At 38.6% G+C, this 20,911-nt stretch overlaps 1 protein-coding gene and 1 pseudogene across 1 annotated transcript; both read right to left on the bottom strand.

Annotated features, from left to right (window-relative positions):
• Nucleotides 1-2,300: 2,300 nt before the first annotated feature.
• Nucleotides 2,301-20,662, bottom strand: LOC136702714 (C-C motif chemokine 3-like; annotated as a pseudogene).
• Nucleotides 10,477-11,511, bottom strand: LOC136702646 (C-C motif chemokine 18-like). The gene is made up of 3 exons (XM_066677796.1): nucleotides 11,373-11,511; nucleotides 11,138-11,255; nucleotides 10,477-10,896 (listed from the first exon to the last, which is right to left on the bottom strand). The coding sequence occupies exons 1-3, from the start codon at nucleotides 11,440-11,442 to the stop codon at nucleotides 10,776-10,778; spliced, it is 309 nt and encodes a 102-aa protein (XP_066533893.1). The 5' UTR covers nucleotides 11,443-11,511; the 3' UTR covers nucleotides 10,477-10,775.
• Nucleotides 20,663-20,911: the final 249 nt, after the last annotated feature.

Here is a 20,911-nt window from a genome sequence, read left to right as displayed (position 1 = left end):
CAGGCTTCTGAACGGAGCGTTGATAACAACTTGGGTTATCCTTGTCCTCTCTGGTCCGGATGACATGGCGTCCCAGTGTTCCATAAAGAATTTCAAATCGTGACTCATCTGACCACAGAACAGTCTTCCATTTTGCCACACTCCATTTTAAAAGACCCCTGGCCCAGTGCAAACATCTGAGCTTGTGGAGCGTCCTTATAAATGGCTTCCTCTTTGCACTGTAGAGTTTCAGCTGGCAACGGCAGATGGCACGGTGGATTGTGTTCACTGACAATGCTTTCTGGACGTATTCCTGAGCCTATTCTGTTATTTCCTTGACAGTGGCATTCCTGTTTGAGGTGCAGTGATGTTTAAGGGCCTGGAGATTACGAGCATCCAGTAGAGTTTACGGCCTTCACCCTTACGCACAGCAATTGTTCCAGATTCTCTGAATCTTTTGATGATGTTATATATGATTGATGATGATCAATTCAAAGTCTTTGCTATTTTACGCTGGGTAAAACCATTCTGGTATTGCTGCACTATCTTTCTGCACAACAATGGTGGAATTGGTGATCCTCTTACCATCTTTGCTTCAGAGAGACACTGACATTCTGAGAAGCTCTTTTTATACCCAATCATGTTGTCAATTGACCTAATTAGTGTTAATTGGTCTTCCAGCTGTTCGTTATATGCTCAATTTCCTTTTTCCAGCCACTTATTGCTACTTGTCCCAACTTTTTTGGGATTTGTTGACACTGTGAAATTTTGAATCAATATATTTTTCCTTTAAAATGTTACATTTACTCAGATTAAACTTTTGATCTGTCATCTATGTTCTATTACGAATACAATATTGACATCTCCACATCATTGCATTCAGTTTTTATTCACAATTTGTTTAGTGTCCCAACTTTTTTGGAATCCGGTTTGTATTATTATTACTATTTTACAGGATTTTATTTTTGTTTTTGTCATATTTGGCCATGTTTTCTTCCTTGTTTTCCTTTTGGCCTTCCACGTGTTTATTTCCTACACGTTTTTTTCCCACATGTGCATTATAGCCACGTCCCCTGGTCTTCATTAGGCTTTTCCAGGTGTTCTCCATTAATTTAGTGTTTAAAATCTTTCAACTCATTTATTGTTTTTGCTGCTGTTCTTGTGAGTTACTCATTTTCATGGTATTCTTGGTCTTGAGCAAAACGATTCAGGTTGTTGGTTTTTGGTTTGTTTGCATTCCATGTGTCTCTTATTTTCTTATTCTAGCTCTGGCCTCTTTCTTTAGGTCTTATTTTTTTATTTGTTTCCTGTTTGTGTATCATTATTGTAGTTTAGCCTGTTTTAATCTGGTCTTATTACTTAGCAAGTCTATTATTCCTTTCTGTAGTGTGTCTTTATTCAGTGTTTTATGTCTTAGAATGTGTTCTGCTTACATGCTTTGCTTTAGGTATTATATGGTTTTGTTTGTATTATCTTTTGTCTCTTCACTCTGAGTATTTTTTGGTCCCTCATCTCATTTTATTCTTTGATTACCTTTGTTTTAATAAATCTTTAACATCTCTACACACACTTCCGCCTCCATGCTCCTTGCAAACTGCAGCATATTTGTGTGGGTTTCCTCCCACAGTTCAAAAACACACGTTGGTAGGTGGATTGGTGAATCAAGTGTCCATAGGTGTGAGTGAATGTGTGAGTGCGTGTTGCCCTGTGAAGCACCGGTGTCCCCTCCAGGGTGTGTTCCTGCCTTGCGCACAATGATTCTGGGTAGACTCCGGACCCACTGCGACCCTGAACATAAGTAGTTTCAGACAATGAATGAATGATTTCATATGCCCCATTTCATATCCAGGGCTTGTATTATGTTCTTTTGTTTTACACATTTCTGTAATGAAATCTTACAAATATTCACCTGTAGAGACAATAATGTGCCTCCTACCATAGCTTTTTTTTCTGAGTGTAATTCTTAAACAGTACCTTGTGTCAGTTTAACCTCATAGTGAAGCCTAGACTTTGCACACTGGTGTGCTATGTAGTTTCTCAGTTACACACTGTAGCCCAGCTGTTGCACATGTTTTGTTAGCCCCCTGCATCCTCTTATTCAAAGGCACTCCTACATTATTATTTGGGTGTTACATCATTCACAGCACTGCAGTGACATATTGGTGGTGGTATTAGGTGTGCTTTGCACTGGTTTGAGTGTGTAATGAAAAATCTCCTCTTTGAGTTCTGATTTCACAAGTTTTTAGATTAGATCACTGTCACATAAAATGAAATGTGGCTGCGCTAAATTTATGAATTCATATATTTTTTTTATTGTCCATCAAAAAAGCTAAATAATAATTTAAAACAATGAAAGATTAAATAGTTATGAAACAGTATAACAGGCTTCATAGAAGTCCACGAATATTGGCTAACATTATACATTTATAACAAAGATAGGTACACATAAAGGAGATATGTCTAGTTGCAAAGCAACTACTGAAGACAGGAAAGCAGAAGAGACTGAGAAGGCCTTGTCTATGTTTTAGCTTATAGGGGCAGTGCTGTCTCCAGATCCTGTCAAACTGGCTGTGCTCTTCATTTTGTTCTCCACGATTCTCATTAATCTTCTCACCCATTGCTGACTGGGATCAGCACAAATCTGCCTTTGCTTCACTGTGTGGAATCTGTGGCATCATAGAGATAGAAAATGTTTGATTAGCAATGATTTCCTTACAGTGAATTTGCATATTTTTTATTTGAATGCTAGCTGCCATTAACCTGCTGTCATAATGTGTGGGCCAATAGTACTGAATCACAAATGCTTGAATCATTTCCAGAAAAAGTAAAATTGTCATTGACTTTCCATGTAAGTCAATGTGATATCACAATTACCTACTATAATATAGTGAAAAGGTGCCATTTTGGTAGGTACAAGGTTTTCCTGCACAATATATGGAATGTGAATGTGTAAAATGCTTACATGACTCCAGAGTCTGTGCAGGAGGCTCTTGTTGTCTCATAACGCAAAACAGCATGTCTGGGTATTGGTGAAGAGATATAGTTGTCCTTGAAACAGCACTTTTCGGGACTATCACCATCTGAATATGAAGTTAAAAAATATTTCTCCTTTAACATTGCATAGGCAACAATTTAACAATGAAACCACATCTTAAAATGTTAGCATTGTACTTCACAAAGTTAAATGAAAATGTTTTGAATAAGTGCAATACAACCAAAGAAATATGAATACATGAAAACATTATAAATCTTACTCTGACAGAGAGAGAGTGAAAAGTAGGCAAAGAGAAAAACAGCAATGGCGGTGAAGCAGTAGGTCTTCATGCTTGAATCTTCCTGATTTGTGAATGTATCTTCTTCGTCTCTTCTTCAGCCACTTCTGATCATCTTCCACTTAACGATCTTATTTATAATGGTCAGTTTCACGAGTGGGACTTTACCATTTCCACAGAGCATATCTCTCCACGGGGAAACAGTGACATTGCACTCACTGGGGAAACTACCGCGATGTGGTCAACAGTGCTAGAATTTCCTGTTCTAACCCCCTCCTCATCTATAGTACTGTGCAATCGTTTTAGTCACCTGAGAAAATAAGATTTGAAAAGTTATGTATCTGAGCACGAAGAGTTTATTTGCTCTTTAAATATCCAAATTAAACACTCCTATTAGGATAAAAAAACATTAGACTCTCAAAAAAAAGGTAAAGTAGAGGTACAATATTTGTCACTAAAGGTACAAACTGTAAATGTACCTTTAAAGGTCCAACAGTGTTTAAAGTCCAATTTTGTTCCTTAAATGTACATTATATTCTCTTCTCATGTTTGTAATCTTTCATTATAGAACTGTGTCACATAAAAAAATACATAATAAAAGTCCTGGAAATGAAACTAATAAACACAATTTTAAAATCTACAATTATAATAAAATAAGGTACAATTATGTTCCCTAATTAAAGGTACAAATATGTACCCTTGATGGTACCACAACAGTGACACAATTTTGAGAATGTACAGTAAGTGATATTCTGTGTGTAGATGTGTTGGTTTAACCCTGTCCAATGCTCTCCTCGTAACTGTCAAATAATATTTGTGGTTATCATCCAATACCTAGTTTTACAGGTTAATACATACTTTATTATGTTAAATCAAGTTCAGGGTTGAGGTCTGTCCGGTGCCTACCTGGAATCACTGGGCACAAGGCAGGAACACAAATTATTATCTTGCCTAATATTTTTGTGAAGGCCTGTACTCAGAAATTAAACAAATTAAAACAAAATTTTAATTAATATCCCCAGGTGAGCAAGCCAAAGGCAACAGTGGCAAAGTAAAACTCCCTTGAAGCTGGAGGAAGAAACCTTGGAAGGAACCAATACTCACAAGTGGGGCCCATCGTCCTCTGATCAAACAAATTATATATAATACAGTTTTAATTTACAACTGCAGATAGAAGCAGTCTTAGAGACTTGGCTGATCCAATGACAACAGCCAAAGTGAAAGAAGAGAACTAGCAGGTAACAAAGACAAGAACGAGGGCACCCTGAAGCACTGGCAGTGGTTTTACCAACGTTTGATTATCTTGGCCTGTTTGTTTTCATGCAGGTAAGAAATGAAAATATTAAACTAATTAACGAATTAAACTAAATATGCAGCATTAGATAACAGTATTAAAGACCACTACAAATGAAAATCAAGTTGTTAAGCAAAATTCATACAACTAGGGTTTCTTACATCATAAACATAAGGAACCACTCTTGTCAACTTGTAAGATGGGGATTTTTGAGGCGCACTGGAGGGATGAACTGGGATCAAGGTGGAGACTAATTTCAGTTTCATAGATCCATGTGTACTGAATAAATACAAAGGAACAAAATTTTATTTCGACCACATTTAAGGCAGTAGGGAATTTTCATTTATAGTAAATATAATAACGTCTAAACCTAATTCTGATAAACAAGTACTTTTCAGATCATTTTCTTTTCTATTTTTATTATTTTTAATCATGTTAATAATATTTCTATTACCATTATGAAAATGTTATTGATTCATGTTTATTGTGTATTATTTTCATGCTGCACCACCACTCTGGGTTACTGTCTGTGAGGAGTTTGTTGTGTTTTCCCCGTGTCCACGTGGGTTTTCTCCGGGTGCTCCGGATTCCTCCCACGGTCCAAAAACGCATGTTGGTAGGTGGACTGGTGACTCGGAGGATTGTCCAAAGGTGTGAGTGTGTGTACCTAGCCACTGGAATGCATCGCATTGCAGTGCTGGTCCCAAAGCCCCGATAAATATGGGGGGTTGCGTCAGGAAGGGCATTTGGCGTAAAAACTGTGCCAGATCGGTTTATGGATCGCGGTTGGTCCGCTGTGGAGACCCCAGATGGAAGCAGCCAAAAGATAATGAAGAAGAAGATTTCTGTGCAAATTTATGGCTATTAATATTATTATTACTATTTTACAGGATTTTTGTTTTTGTCATATTTGGCCATGTTTTCTTCCTTGTTTTCCTTTTGTCCTTCCACATGTTTATTTCCTACGTGTTTTTTCCCACATGTGCATTATAGCCACGTCCCCTGGTCTTCATTAGGCTTTTCCAGGTGTTCTCCATTCGTTTGGTGTTTAAAATTTTTCAAGTCGTTTATTGTTGTTGCTGCTGTTCTTGTGAGTTACTAATTTTCATGGTATTCTTGGTCTTGAGCAAAACGATTCAGGTTGTTGGTTTTTGGTTTGTTTGCATTCCATGTGTCTCTTATTTTTTTATTCTAGCTCTGGCCTCTTTCTTTAGGTCTTATTTTTTGAGTTTGTGTTTAACTGTTATCTGCTCCTCACCTCCCTTGGTTTTCACCTGTTTAATTACTACTGGAGCAGCTTCCAACATATATATATATATATTAAAATCCTCTTCTTCACTGTCACTGGAAGAAGGCCCACTGGACTGTTCTGTTTCTCTCTTAAAAACATCCAAAGATGGATATAACTGGTGGTTGGTAGCTTTCGAGTTGTTGCTTATCAGTCTGTCTTTCTCCTTCTCTAGCAATTCAACTTTTGCTTCAAGAAGAACAAGTGATCGCTGACTGTGTACACAGGTTTTCTGAGCATTGGTGGCAGCACGTTTATGATGGGAGCATTCCTCTTTTAACTGTTCAATTTTAGAATGCTGTTCTGTCATTAGCAAAGAATGCCACTGCCTGAAAACTTGTACACATCCTTCAATAGCTTTCTTCTTTACACATTTAGCTAGAACTGTGAAACACTGTTCATGACTCCATTCTGAATCTTCTGAAATGTTAAACTTTTTACACAGTTTAGCTTTTCTTTTTAGACAAAATCTAGCATCTGTTTTAAATCTCCTTCAAATGCACCCCTGTCTGTATACTGTAGTGGTGTGGATTCTGTTGTGTTAGTTGTGGAACTAGTCTCGCATCTGGAAAACCAATTCCACTTACTTTCTGCATTGTAAATGCTAATATTTCAAACTACAAAACTACAGACAAAACAATCAAAAACAAAACAAAACAAACAGTTGTGAGTAGATCTAATCTAACCCTGAGCCAGGACGCCACCATGAACTCTGATCTAGGAACCGGTGGAAGTAGGTAACACCTAAGTCCAAAGCAAACATCATTGCTTTTGTAAAGACCAGAGGGTATATCTAAACCTCTCTGCGCCTTCTTAAGGTTAGAAACAAATCTAATCCGAGAACAGAAATGCCGTCTGTTCCCCAAAACCAGGAACACCTGATTCTCAGCAGGAAACGCCGTCCTACTGGATTTTACGGCATTTGACCAGGAATTAAACTATACCTGCGTTCTTTCCACAAATATATGGGACCACGTTTAAGACAAGACAACTCTCCTACCCTGGCAGTGTGTGTTGTGTTCTGAGATTTCTTTCGCTCACCCTTGTTGTATGAGGTGACAGTTCAGCTTCTTTACAGCACCAGGGTCAGCTGCAAGCAGATCGTCAGAAGAGCAGGATTCTTGGTCCAAACCTGACAGCAACAGGAGTTCACAGCGTCGGACAGCAGGATCCTGCCGACTACGCCAAAATTGTTGTCTTTTAAAACTTGTTCTTTTGTTCCTGCTTTCGTCGCTGGAAGTTGTTGTTTTTCTGCTGGCAAGTTGTTTCTTGAAAATCGGAGAGGAGACTCGAAAAGTAGACATGAAATGAAGTTTATTGGGTGCGCATGGGTCTCTAAACAAGTCTGAAACTCTCTCTGTACAATACCCTTTTAAGAATGACACAGTGATCCTCCCACCCTTAACCACACCTAATCAATTATCATAGCAATCAGGTTAACTGAAATGTAGAACCCCTGCTGTGTTGGGGAGATCCAGTCTGTCTGCAGCTTGGCCCAAGTGGTTGGAACAAAAGGCACCCCATGGTAATTACATTATACAAAGTCACAAAGGTGGTTGCATCCTGAATTATCTTAGAGTTCATGTGAGGAAGAGAGTGTAAGAAAAATTATTTACAACAGTACATAAATATCTCAAAATAGGATTAAGCTTTTAATGATCCAAACCTCACTCTGAGTAAGCTCTGGCACTCACTCAAATTAAAAGACACTTAGCATGAACATGTATGTGCTGAATTTCCTGCATCAACAAATTTAAACCAGGACAATACAAACAAACCAACTAATGAAAACAGTACATTTCCAGTTGTTTGGCCATTAGGGGATGTAAACAAACAGGCTATGAATTGTACAGTTTTTTTTGTTTTTATTATTTTTTTAAATTTGTGGTGTTGTATTTGTATTAATTATTTTTTATTTTTTATCATTATTTGTGTTTATGCCTGTTTGTGTTTATATTTAGTAATATGTTTCACATTTATGTGTGTGCTATTGACCTTTTCAGCACTTTAAGCAACCATAATAATAGTAGTGGGAGTACCTTGTGTGTCTTAATCGGTATGTGTGAATTTGTGAACACCGCTCTCGTGGTTAGGTGTGTCATATTCAGATGTTTCTGCAGATGTGGTTTTCTGAGATCGCACTTGGCTAATTATAACCACAGAGAGGAGAGGAGGCTGTGAAATTTCAGAGTTTCTTTCTCCTACCTGTTCAACCACTTTTGGTTCCATCAGCAAAAAGCAAACTTGCAAATTTCGCTGTACATTTAATCACAAGAAGTGAGAAGTAGTGCCTCTCCTTACAATAAAGTAATGATGTGCCTTGCATTGGGATTTGACATTTTGTCTTTGAGTTTGGCTCAGGTTAAGTGGTGCATTTGTGTGTTTACAAGCCTCTGTGAGAATGTACATCAGTTTCCTGCAATCATAAAAAGTGAATTGTGTTTTTCAAACTGGTAGGGAAACTATTCATCATAGGACACTTGAAGTGCATTTCTAATTTAAGGTCTTATCAGAAACAGACCTTTATTTTGTTGAAAAACACAATAAAAACAAGCATCTGTGAATAGTTAATTCTCTTGAGCCTTTATTAACTGAAAAATTCAGACAAAATAGTTCCAATGTTTTCACTGAAATAATTTATTTATTATTTGTTAAGATAATCAATTTTTAATGCCTGCAACAATTTCCAAAAACATTGGGCCAGAAGCATGTTTACCACTTTGTCACATCACCTTAACTTTTAATGACGCTATTTATTCATTTGGGAAATGAAGATATCAATTGTGGCAGGTTTGCAAATATGTTTTCTTCACATGTAAACAAATAACATCACAAATAAAAATCAGAATATCATCAAAGAAATAGAAAATCATAGGACACAGAGTGTATAATAGTTTGTCTTCAGCTGATTTTTAAAATTTCTTACTGATGTTGCCTGTCTAATCTCAATTGGTAATTTTTTTTTTTTTTTTTTTGGTGCTTAAAAACTAAACACTGCCTCTCAAATTCTCTTCTTATTTACTTTTGGTATTTTAAGCAAACTTGCAGCGCCAGATCTCAAAGTGATTTGGGACATACAGAGACAGGCAATCTGTAATGTATGATGGTGCAAATACATGTAGTGCTTTAAAAACCAGTAACAGTACTTTTAAATCTATCCTAAAAGAGACTGGAAGCCAAATCAATGATTCTAGAACTGGTGCGATGTGTTCTCTCTTATGTGTTGCTGTTAAAACCCTGGCTGCAGCATTCTGGACAAGCTGAAGTTTATCAATCATCTTTTTTGGCAACCCAGTAAGCAGTGAATTTCAATAGTCGAGTTGTGAAAATATCATGCATGCATGCATAAGCTTTTTAGCATCATGCAGACTGATATATGATCTAACACAAGTAATATTTTTCAAGGGAAAAAGGCAGATCGAGTGACATTTTAAATGTGTGCTTTAAAATTTAAGTCAGAGTCTAAAAGGAACCCTAAAAGTATACTACACAACCAAATGTATTCACCTCTCTGCCACTGTATGCATATGAACTGTAACGTCCCTTTTTTAATCCATAGGGTTTAATATGATGTTGTCCCACCCTTTGCAGCTATAACAGCTTCAAGTCTCCAGGGAAGTCTTTTCACAATGTGTAGGAGTGTGTTGGATTGTGGGAATTTTTGACCATTCTTTTAGAATTGCATTTGTGAGGTGAGACTCTAATATTGGACGACAAGGCCTGGCTCACTGTTTGCTCTAATTAATCCCAAAGGTGTTCTATGGGGTCGAACTCAGAACTCAGGCCAGTCAAGTTCTTCAACACCAAACTTGCTCATCCATGTCTTTATGGACCTTGCCTTGTGCACTGGTGTGCAGTATTGTTGGAACAGAAATGGGTCATCCCTAAACTGTTCTTACAAAATTGGAAGCATGAAAGTTTCCAAAATCTCTTGGTATGCTGAAACATTAGAAGTACCTAACACTGGAACTAAGGGGGCAAGCCCATTCCTCCTCCACCAAACTTTACACCTGGCACAATTCAGCCAGACAAGTACTGCTCTTCTGGCAAGACTTCTCCATCAGATTGCCAAGTGTGATTGCATTACAGAATATATCTTCACCTCTCTATAGTCCAGTTGCAGCATGCTTTAAACCACTGCATCAGATGCTTTGCATTGCACTTGGTGATGTAAGTCTTGGATGCAGCTGCTCAGTCATGGAATCCCATTCCATGAAGTTCACTATGCACTTTTCTTGAGCAAACTGAGCTAATTCATTCACAAACGATTGCAGAAACAGTCTGCATACCTAGGTGTTTGGTTGTATACACCTGTGGCCATGCAAGTGATAGTAACACCTGAATTCAATTATTTGGATGGGTGAGTGAATACTTTTGGCAATAGGTGTAGGTGTAGGCGGATTGGCTTTTCAAAAGTGTCCCTAGGTGTGAGTGAATATGCAAGTGTTAGCAAGGACTGGTGCCCCATTTAGGTTCCAAAGACCCCCAAAACCCTGAACCAGATAAGTAGTAATAGACAATGAACAACATTAACAAAATTATTGGTAAAGAATTTATTTAAAAACATTTATTAAATGACTAATTTTGACATGAAATTAACTAAATGAATAATTATTCTCACACAAATCTAAATGTGTCTGTGGTACATTTATATATTTTTTAAAGCTTTAAAAGTCTCCCAAATGTACATCTGCATGTTGCAGGTAAACAGTGTGTATCTGTTGTTTCTTTGAGTAATTCCTCAGAATAATCCTGACATTTTTTGGTTTCAAAATGCTTTATTATGCTTCAGAAATGTACATATGTATAAAATATATAACTTATAATTTAAAGAAACAGAATCTGAAACAGTAGCAAGGACTTCACAAAATCATATTGTTGCTAACATTGTACGTTCATATCAGACATACAAGATACAAATGCATTTAGCACATATGAGTCTCTAAGGAGCAACACCATCTCCAGATCCAGCTGCAGTGCGGTTCTCCACAATTCTCATCAGTCTTTTCACCCATTTCACACTGGGATTAGCACAGACCTGCTTTTGTTTAACCGTGTGGAGACTGTGGAATCAAAAAGAAAGAAGTGACTTTGATTGATGTATGTCACATTTCCTTTTTTGACTTGATCACTAGCTGCAATTTACATTGACATTTTTACACACCATTTACTCTATAAACCAATAGAACTGGTTTATGTTTTTTACTGACAGGCTTTACTAATGCGTAATATATATTAATATATATGCGTTATATAATACTAAATATGTTACTGCACAATGCATGTGAATGGCAAAATACTTACATGACTCCAGAGTCTGTGCAGGAAGCGGTTGTTGTCTCATAACGCAAAATAGCATGGTGAGGAATTGGTGAAGTGATGTAGTTTTCCTTGAAACAACACTTTCTTGGCATGTGACCATCTGAAAATGAAATTTGAAACATTGCATGAGTAACAAGCATCGTGGGTTAAAAAGCTTTCAATAAGCACAAATCAACTAAATAAATAATGAATATATAAAAAAGTAAATAAATCTTACTCTGACAAAGTGTTAGTGAGCAGTAGGCAAACAGAAAAACAGCAATGGCTGTGAAGCAGTGGGCCTTCATGCTTGAATCTTCTCAATAGGTAAGTGTAATCTTCGTAGTCTCTTCTCCAGCAGTTTTTGATCATCTTCCTATCGAAGCTCTAATTTATAATGGTCAGCTTGCCTAGAGGGACTTTACCATTTCCATCGAGAACACCTCTCCATTAGGGAAACAGTGACATTGCTGTCACTGGGGAAAGAACCGTGATGTGGTCAGCTGTGCTAGAACATCCTGTTCTAGCACACACTTTCAAACTCAGACATACTCATGTCATGTAAATTTTTAGCCTTAAGAAATTTACTATTATGTGGCATGGTAGCACTACTGGTTAGGATGCCATATTGCCTCTTTTCCATTTTTTTGGGGACCTTAAAACATGACTGCCCAGAATTCCTAATTTAGCTTGCTCTCTTCAGTCTTTCCTTCCCTGTTAAATGTTGAACAAAAGGGACACGAGGGTTCAGTTGTTCAAGGGTGGGAGACACATTGCCTAAAGTGCCTTCAGATGCGTACATCTACTACTTCAACACCATTCACCAAAGTGTGCATCCAAGCTAGGATTTCTGTTACTGCGCTTTACCAGAGTCGAAAGCACAAATGTATTGAAAGTTGTTGACATAACTAATCATAATTTACTAAACTGATCACTGTTGGAAGGGGGGTTGGCAACTCAGTGTCTTTAGGTGAATAAATGAATGAATGAATTAATGAATGTCATCTTATCTGTAAACAACAACACTGGTTGCATCTCTATGTTACAGATATTTTGACGAGTTCATTTGCACAGCTTTTTGTTTAACTTCAACAATACACAAAAACTGGTAAAATTTCTGTACTTAGTAAATGAGGATGTCTAAGATTGCGGGGCAGTGCTGTTCTTTCTGGTTTGTTCACGCTCAGTGGAATGGTATGTTTGAGAGACAAAAACGATACTTAATTTTACAAGTAGAACTTATCTGTTTTTTTTATTGTTTAACTTATTTCCACAGAAATACATTTTTTTATACAAAAAATATACAAAAATAGGTCAGCATTGCCTACGAATGGAGCCGGAACAGAACAATATCTTCATCTCAGTTCATGCTTTTCAATGTTTAGAATTCTCTTCGTTGTGTAAAAACTCCAGATGTCTTTGAATTGCCATGAGCAGAGAGACAGAGAGCCTAGCATTCTGGACTGAGACCATTTGTTTTTTTTATGCATTTACTGTCAGCAGGCTTTGTAAATACATTATACCAGTTTCAAGCATGCAAAACCAACTGGCCAGCAGCAAAGAGTGAGGAAACATCCTCAGAATTTTATACCAGAACACTAGAGAGTGAATGGTTTGCTGAAAGTAACTTTATTACACTGAATATGTTATAACTTTTATATTAAAATGTATGCATTTACACAAAAAAATATATGGTTACCAGTGATGCCATGTTCATTTGTGAAGTATATATTCCTTCTAGTTGATAAAATATAAAGGTGCTTGCTTTTAGAAATGGTAAAAGTCCATCAGAGGCATCACACAATCACAGCAACTAAAACACCTGAAATGATTTATTTTAAAAGTATGTTGTTAAAATGCACTTTTGTTAAAGGGTATCTGTTTATGCACAAAGTGCAGGCGTTTCTTTGCTCCATGTCACCATTGTGCCCCTAGTCTCACATTGTCATACTCTCTGGTACTTTTCGCCACTTAACATGGCCAAGAACCACCTAAAACAGCAAGAAAAGAAATTGGACTGTTTGCTCCTCCTATATATATATATATATATATATATATATATATCAGTGGCGGATGCTGGTCTTTCAAGGAGGGGATGCTCAATTTCGGCCTACGTGTCGGTTTATTTTCCACGTAAATTCTACCCTCCATTCATTTTCAAGAAAATGATCTGTGACCCTGTCGTACCAACAAGGCATTTTTTCCAGGGACTAGACTAGTGTCCTCTCAATGGCCAGCAGAGCTAGGCTGCTTAAACGGCCTTGGCCCATGTGAAGTGTGTCCGCCTGTGAGTGCTTTGTGACGGTGGAGGGGCTCAGCAGCACCCGGTGGTCAGAAACTGCAATAGAAGTCAGAAAGACTGATAGAAGTCAGTCTCCAAACACAAGCAGCTACAAAAAAACCCCACCAGAAATAGAAGCTTGATTTTTCGCTAGTCGGTTTTAACAAACAAACTGCCGCTAAGAGGATTAAGAAAGTCTCCCGTTCAACTCTGAACAGAATGAAAATGTAATGCGCCCACAGATCTTTACACCAACGGGTCGCTGATTCACTCATTTTGCTGTCAATCAAAAAGGGATTCAGCCTCAGACAGATCATCCAATCATCATGAAGAAGCTGAGCGTCCAGGCCAGCAGAGGCCAGCCCACTGCCCGTAGACCCCGCCCGTAGAGACCGCTGAGCATCCGATGGGCGGGACAAAGCCCAGCATTTATCCAATGACTCATCTCGCTTTGCTGCTTCGCTATTGAACTCTGTGGACGCTCAGCGTTCACACTGTTTAAAGCACTGTGAAGCTACGGGAATGATTGAGAGGAAAGCCGCGTCTTTACCAGTGATAAGAAGCTGATTCTGAACAAAAGTTGAGCACGTTGTAGTGCATATTTATTCAATGACATGTACACCCAACAGTATATATTTGATCACTTTTTTTTTACATTTTAGGGGAAGCTGAGCTTCCCTTGTAGCCTTAGAGCAATCGCCTCTGATATATATACACAAGCCAAACGCGATGAGGTAATAAATATTCAAATTAGCACAGTGCATCCTCTAGCATCATTTAGCAACTCTTCAAGAACTCTTCAAGCTACTTTCCTCTGTAACAAATTGGCAACACTGATCACAAGTCTGCTATTTTGGCATAATGTGAGGCAGATAGCCAATTAGTAATAGACAATGAACAACATTAACAAAATTATTGGTAAAGAATTTATTTAAATACATTTATTAAATGACTAATTTTGACATGAAATTAACTAAATGAATAATTATTCTCACACAAATCTAAATGTGTCTGTGGTACATTTATATATTTTTTAAAGCTTTAAAAGTCTCCCAAATGTACATCTGCATGTTGCAGGTAAACAGTGTGTATCTGTTGTTTCTTTGAGTAATTCCTCAGAATAATCCTGACATTTTTTGGTTTCAAAATGCTTTATTATGCTTCAGAAATGTACATATGTATAAAATATATAACTTATAATTTAAAGAAACAGAATCTGAAACAGTAGCAAGGACTTCACAAAATCATATTGTTGCTAACATTGTACGTTCATATCAGACATACAAGATACAAATGCATTTAGCACATATGAGTCTCTAAGGAGCAACACCATCTCCAGATCCAGCTGCAGTGCGGTTCTCCACAATTCTCATCAGTCTTTTCACCCATTTCACACTGGGATTAGCACAGACCTGCTTTTGTTTAACCGTGTGGAGACTGTGGAATCAAAAAGAAAGAAGTGACTTTGATTAATGTATGTCACATTTCATGGTTGAGAACTCTGTAACAAATTGGCAACACTGATCACAAGTCTGCTGTTTTGGCATAATGTGTAGAAGGAGGCAGATAGCCAATTAGAATGCACCTGGCATAATCCAGATAGTGAGACCTGCTTAAAACACTGGGGTTGTGGGATAAATCCCTACTTAGAAAGACACTCGGTTAAGATTTTTCTGTTCTCCCTGTGTCCATGTGGTTTCCTTTGAGGTGCTTAAATTTGGTATGATGCCTTGTGATGGACTGGCACCCTGTCCAGGGTGTGTTTCTGCCTTGCGGCCAGTGATACATGGTTGACTCAGGACCCACTACAACCTCAACGAGGATGAAGCGGCAATGAAAAAAAGAATGAAGAAAAGAAATTTACTGTTCTAAAAGTGTTTACAAACTTTAGTTTAACATTTAATGCAGCATTAGCACTCTTGACCAAGGACTCTTTTTGTTATACTTTAGTGCTCCTGTCTGAATGGGGAATTAAATCTTCATCTGGGGGTTGTAAGAGCAGTGGCTTTAATGTTATCCCTATTAAAATTGTTGATCATTTTATTCACATTTAGTTTTGATATTATGTTGTTTTCGTGTTGGTTTTGATTTTGAAATATATGATATTGTCTCTTTGATTTTAACGACTAAGTGAACTACTTGGGACTTGATCATGTGAATGAAAGGTGCTACAAAATTAAAGCTAGAAAAAAAACCCCAACAGAATCACAACACACACACACCGTCTAGTGGAGTGAGTAGAGGTAAATATAGTACCTTGTTTGAGAAATCCCCACCTCAACATGTGCATGCACACACAGTGAACACAAATTTCCTATATTGCTCTGTAAGTGAAGGGCTCTGCCATAATGTTAAATAGAAAATGACAACATAAGTCCCCAGAGGGTTTATTTCCATTGTAGGAGGTACATACTCTCTTGATACAACCTTTTGACTTATCTTCAATTCTGATTAAAAGTGAATTCTGATTAATTTATGCACCTCTACAGTTGGGAACATATAGCTTGTATAATCTACTTAGAAAAGCATTAAACAAACAGATGTCCAGGAGTAGCTTCACATGTGTGTAAGATCACCATGAATTTAATAAAATCCCCTTGAATTTGGCTGTGATTTCTGGGATGCAATGGTTTTGTCCAAACCTGATCTTTCAAATTCAGTACCTCACCTCATTTATGTTGATGTGGCTGAATGCCTGCAATATCTCACAGAAAGTTTCAGCACATATTGTAATTTTGGGCAGTGGTCCAAGGACAAGCAAACCAACCGATGGTACATTATTGGGCTCCCAAAGGCTCACTGGTGCAATAGGATGTAAATTTGGATAGCCTAATCTAGTCAATATATTGGATATTTTTTATTATGACATGAAATATAATACAAGTTAATTAAAACAATTTCTATAGATTTCGCAATGTGAACTCGCTCCTCTGCTGTAGGTTTGTTTCTGCTGATCCTCTGCCTCATATTTGGAGCTGCATCTGGCTGTCATCAAATCTGTTTCCCCCCACCGTTCCCAAAAGCTGCAGCCCACGAGTTCCTACGCAGCCTTGGCCTCTCCTGCTTCTCCACCTTTAGCTGTGACCAACATCCACAGTGAGCCCCCACCAGTGATCAGTGCTGTGCTGATTGTCAGGTCTGCAGCAGGTAGCAGGTCCGCGCCAGGATAGTCTGTCTAGATCTTTGAACTGTTTATTTGGTATTGACCTGGATTGTTTCTGGCTACGTATTTGGATTATTAAATCCTTGACTGCCTTTTTCTGTGGAAATGGTCATTTGTGACACCGATCTTAGTAATCCAGTGGACCAACATATGCTCCCTGTGTCAGGATCATGGGGCGGACGCACTCTCTATAACACAAAATACTTTTATTTATACAAAAGATAACAAAACAAGGACAGACAGATTTGGATCACATGACAGGATACTAAGACAAAGAGAGCTAAAGAGGGCAAACAGGATAAGCTAATAGACTAGAGACAGAAACCACAAGTACACAAAGCACAGGAAAGGAAACACTAACAGACCAGAGAGACAAACCAAGCACACGCAGCAAAGGAAAAGAAGGAAACAGACAGACATACCAAGGAAAAGGGAAACAGACCAGAGAAACAAAGGAGAGGAGAGGCAGAGGAGCAAATATGGAATATCCAACAAACACATACAGAGACAAGGGAACTTAAATGCACACCACAGACAAGAAACACCTGGGACGGTTAATGAGAGGGCAGGGTAACAAATGAGACACAGATGAGGAGGAGGAACAAAGACGGGACTAGGGCGGAGACATGAACAATATCAAACAGAGCCATGTGCTAAGTGAGCACATGGCAGGGACAACAGACAAGACAGAACAAGGGCGTGACACCCTGTCTGGGGTGAAAGTCTTCAGAAAATATAATTATTATGAATTTCAATTGTTAAGATCCTGGAAAGCTGTTGGCAGAGATGTTAATGCATAGTCTGCCCCTAATTGTTTGTACGTCACAGGCATATGCAGAATGTGGAAGGGATGTGTTTGACACACTCTGAATCACTCACATTGTCTCAGTTTATACCATTGATGGTATAAAAAAAAATCCACATTTCATACACTAGGTGATGAAAGATATGTCAAAGGTCCACATTTCATACACTATATGTGGGTGTAGTATGTGAGGAAAAATGTAAAGGGCACCTCACTGGGCCTACCAGTATCCTGATGGTAATGGATAGGTTCGGGAAAGCTTCTTGGGCACGGGTTCATCTGAAAATTTGGCAGTGCTGAGGTTGGTATCTGTCGCCCCTCTGGATAGGGGGGTTCCCCTCAGAGAGGCATAAGATCACATTAAAATTTTAAGAGTGTGAGTTGGGAGTGTTGCATGGTTTCTAATCTCCTGTAATGGGAGGAATGCTTGCGCTCAGGGGTGCTGCTAGGGATACTGGGCCCCATTAAAAAAAATAACACTCTGGGCCCCATCACCCTAAGATATGCCAGCGCAAAAAAACAAAATGAAAAAATAAACTTGAGGCTCTTTTGTAGGGTCTGACCTGAGGAATCAGGGAAAAAATAATTTCGTCTCTACGCCACATGGGGTAGGAGATAGAGATGGCGACGCATTCTGCATCGCTATAGTGCAGAGGCGATTGCTCTAAGACTGCAAGGGAAGCTCAGCTTCCCCTAAAATGTAAAAAAATAAGTGATCAAATATATACTGTTGTGTGTACATGTCAGTGATTAAATATGCACTACAACGCGCTCAACTTTTGTTCAGAATCAACTTCTTATCACTGGTAAAGACGAGGCTTTCCCGCAGCTTCAATGCTTTAAACGGTGTGGACGCTGAGCGTCCATAGAGTTCAATAGCGAAGCAGCGAAGTGCAGTGAAACGAGACGAGTCATTGGATAAATGCTGGGCTTTGTCCCGCCCATCGGATGCTCAGCGTCTCTGGGGGTCTATGGGGCAGTGGCTTCGGCTGGCCCGGACACTCAGCTTATGCATGATGATTGGATGATCTGTCTGAGGCTGAATCCCTTTTTGATTGACAGCAAAATGAGCGAATCAGCGATACTTTTGTGTAAAGATTCGTGGGAACGTTAAATTTTCATTCTGTTCTGAGTTGAACCGGACTTTCTTAATCCCCTTGGTGGCATTTTATTTGTTAAAAATGACTAGTGACAAATCGAGCTTCTATTTCTACTGACTTCTATCACTTTTTCTGACTTCTATTGCAGTTTCTGTCCAGCGGGTGCTGCTGAGCCCCTCCACCATCACAAAGCACTCACAGGCGGACACACTTCACATGGGCCAAAGCCGTGTAAGCCGCCTAGCTCTGCTGGCCATTGAGAGGACACTAGTCAAGTCCCTGGAAAAGACACCTTGTTGGTACGACAGGGTCACAGATCATTTTCTTGAAAAGTAAGGGGGGGGGGGGGTAGAATTTACGTATAAATAAACCGACACATTTTATGATGTAGGCCGAAATTGAGCTTCCCCTCCTTGAAAGACCAGCACCCGCCACTGCTATAGTGCCATCATCAGGCTGATTGGGCTGATTCTTTGAGGAGGAGAGTTTACTACCAGTTGACCAAATGACAAGTCTGTTGGACTTACAGTTTGGGCTGCCCATCGCGTTTCTTCTGAGAAAAAGAAGAAGAAGAAAAAAAATAATAAATAGGGCTCCAGCACTTGCAGTGCTTCGACCCCTACAAATGTAGCATTTGATGAAAGACTGACCCTCTATATCAGGGTAATTAATTAAAATTCTTTAAGAAAATTTGTCTAGCCAATGTCTTGAATATAATAGTATAATTTGCTTTATGATCAGTGCCATATTCTGCATATTAAAATAGCCTTGTAGTTACAGCCACATATCATGTAGTTAACAATTGAATGTCAAATCAAATTACACTTTCACATATATTCATTCATTCATTCATCATCTATAACCGCTTATCCAGTTCAGGGTCGCAGTGGGTCTGGAGCCTACCCCAAATCACTGGGCGCAAGGTAGGAACACACCCTGGAGGGGGTGCCAGTCCTTCACAGGGCAACATACACACATTCACTCACACACTCACACCTATGGACACTTTTGAGTCGCCAATCCACCTACTGACATGTGTTTTTGGACTGTGGGAGGAAACCCATGCAAACACGGGGACAATACACAGACACCCAGAGTGGGATTGGAACCTACAAGTTCCAGGTCCTTGGAAATATGTGACTGCGACACTACCTGCTGCGCCAATGTAATCAACTTTCCATTGCATATTTTTATATATTTACATATAAAACATGATTCTGGAGGAAAAAAATGCATATTTATATAAAGTCCCTAATGACTTGTCTTGTAGTTGCAGTTGACTTTACTTCTTTTCCATAACCAGCAATCTGATTATTGTAATAATAATAATAATAATAATAAATTTTATTTGTAATGCACTTTACATTTCAAGGAAATCTCAAAGTGCTAAAAGTGCTGTTGGAGAAAGCTGATTGCCGCTTTATGCTGAAGGATGGGACTTTATCCATAAATAGAACAGAACCCAGATTCAGCTATTTGAGAATATTTCAACCGGTAACCATTCCTTTAAATTTAAAACTTTTGGTTTTATCTCACACATCACTGTCGTCTCAAAAGTATCCCAAAAAAGCTTTTGTCATGTACCTATACTGACTATTTTTGTTGGCCCCTAGACAGCAGTGTCTAGAGCCCTGCCCTGTGTGTGTCACTCCTTCGAGTCCCAGCACTCATCATAATGCACAGATCTGATTGGCTTCTCATGTAATATGCACCATATTACTGAACTGAACCATAATGACTAGATGAATCACTCCACTTCACTCCACTCCACATCAAAAATTTCTTTTTGTAGGAAAGCCTCCACATGTGGCAGATGATATAGGGATTGGAAGTGTGTTTGAATGCCTTCTGGATGCCTGATCTAGTCTGCACTCTAAAGATACACAGGTTTGGCCTGGTCTGGTCTTGTCTGGGAGACTACCTAGGGACACTATTCACATTGAGCAAGTTTTTTCACAGGAAATAACATGGTGATGGAACCTTCACACCAAATCTGTGTCAGAACCTGTGCCCTCTTCACTCTATAGTGCACTATTTTGGGATTCTGCCATTTTGTAGTTGTGTCTGAAAACAGAAAACAATGCACTCAAACTATCCCACAATGCACTGCAAAAAATAGTGCACAGCCCATGTACACTAGCAGATAGATTACTCATAATGAGGTAGTGTCTGAAATCATTCATTACTCTCCTGAATTCAGTGCACTATATAATGAATAATATAGGGAATAGTGAATAGGGAGACATTTTGGATACTGGGTCTGTCTGAGGTGTGTTCAGCCTTCAGTCTTCATGCTTATTGTTTGATTTGCAACAGCGCTCTTTTGGTTGGTCTGATTTTAACACAAATGTAAAATGCAGAAAGTAGAACAGGTTTCCAAGTGGCTACACTCCAGGCAACACAGTAGGCACATATAACGCTTGTCCGC

This window comes from Hoplias malabaricus, chromosome 7 (assembly GCF_029633855.1).
Source record: "Hoplias malabaricus isolate fHopMal1 chromosome 7, fHopMal1.hap1, whole genome shotgun sequence".
Taxonomy (NCBI): domain Eukaryota; kingdom Metazoa; phylum Chordata; class Actinopteri; order Characiformes; family Erythrinidae; genus Hoplias; species Hoplias malabaricus.
This window is presented reverse-complemented; position numbering and strand designations above follow the sequence as displayed.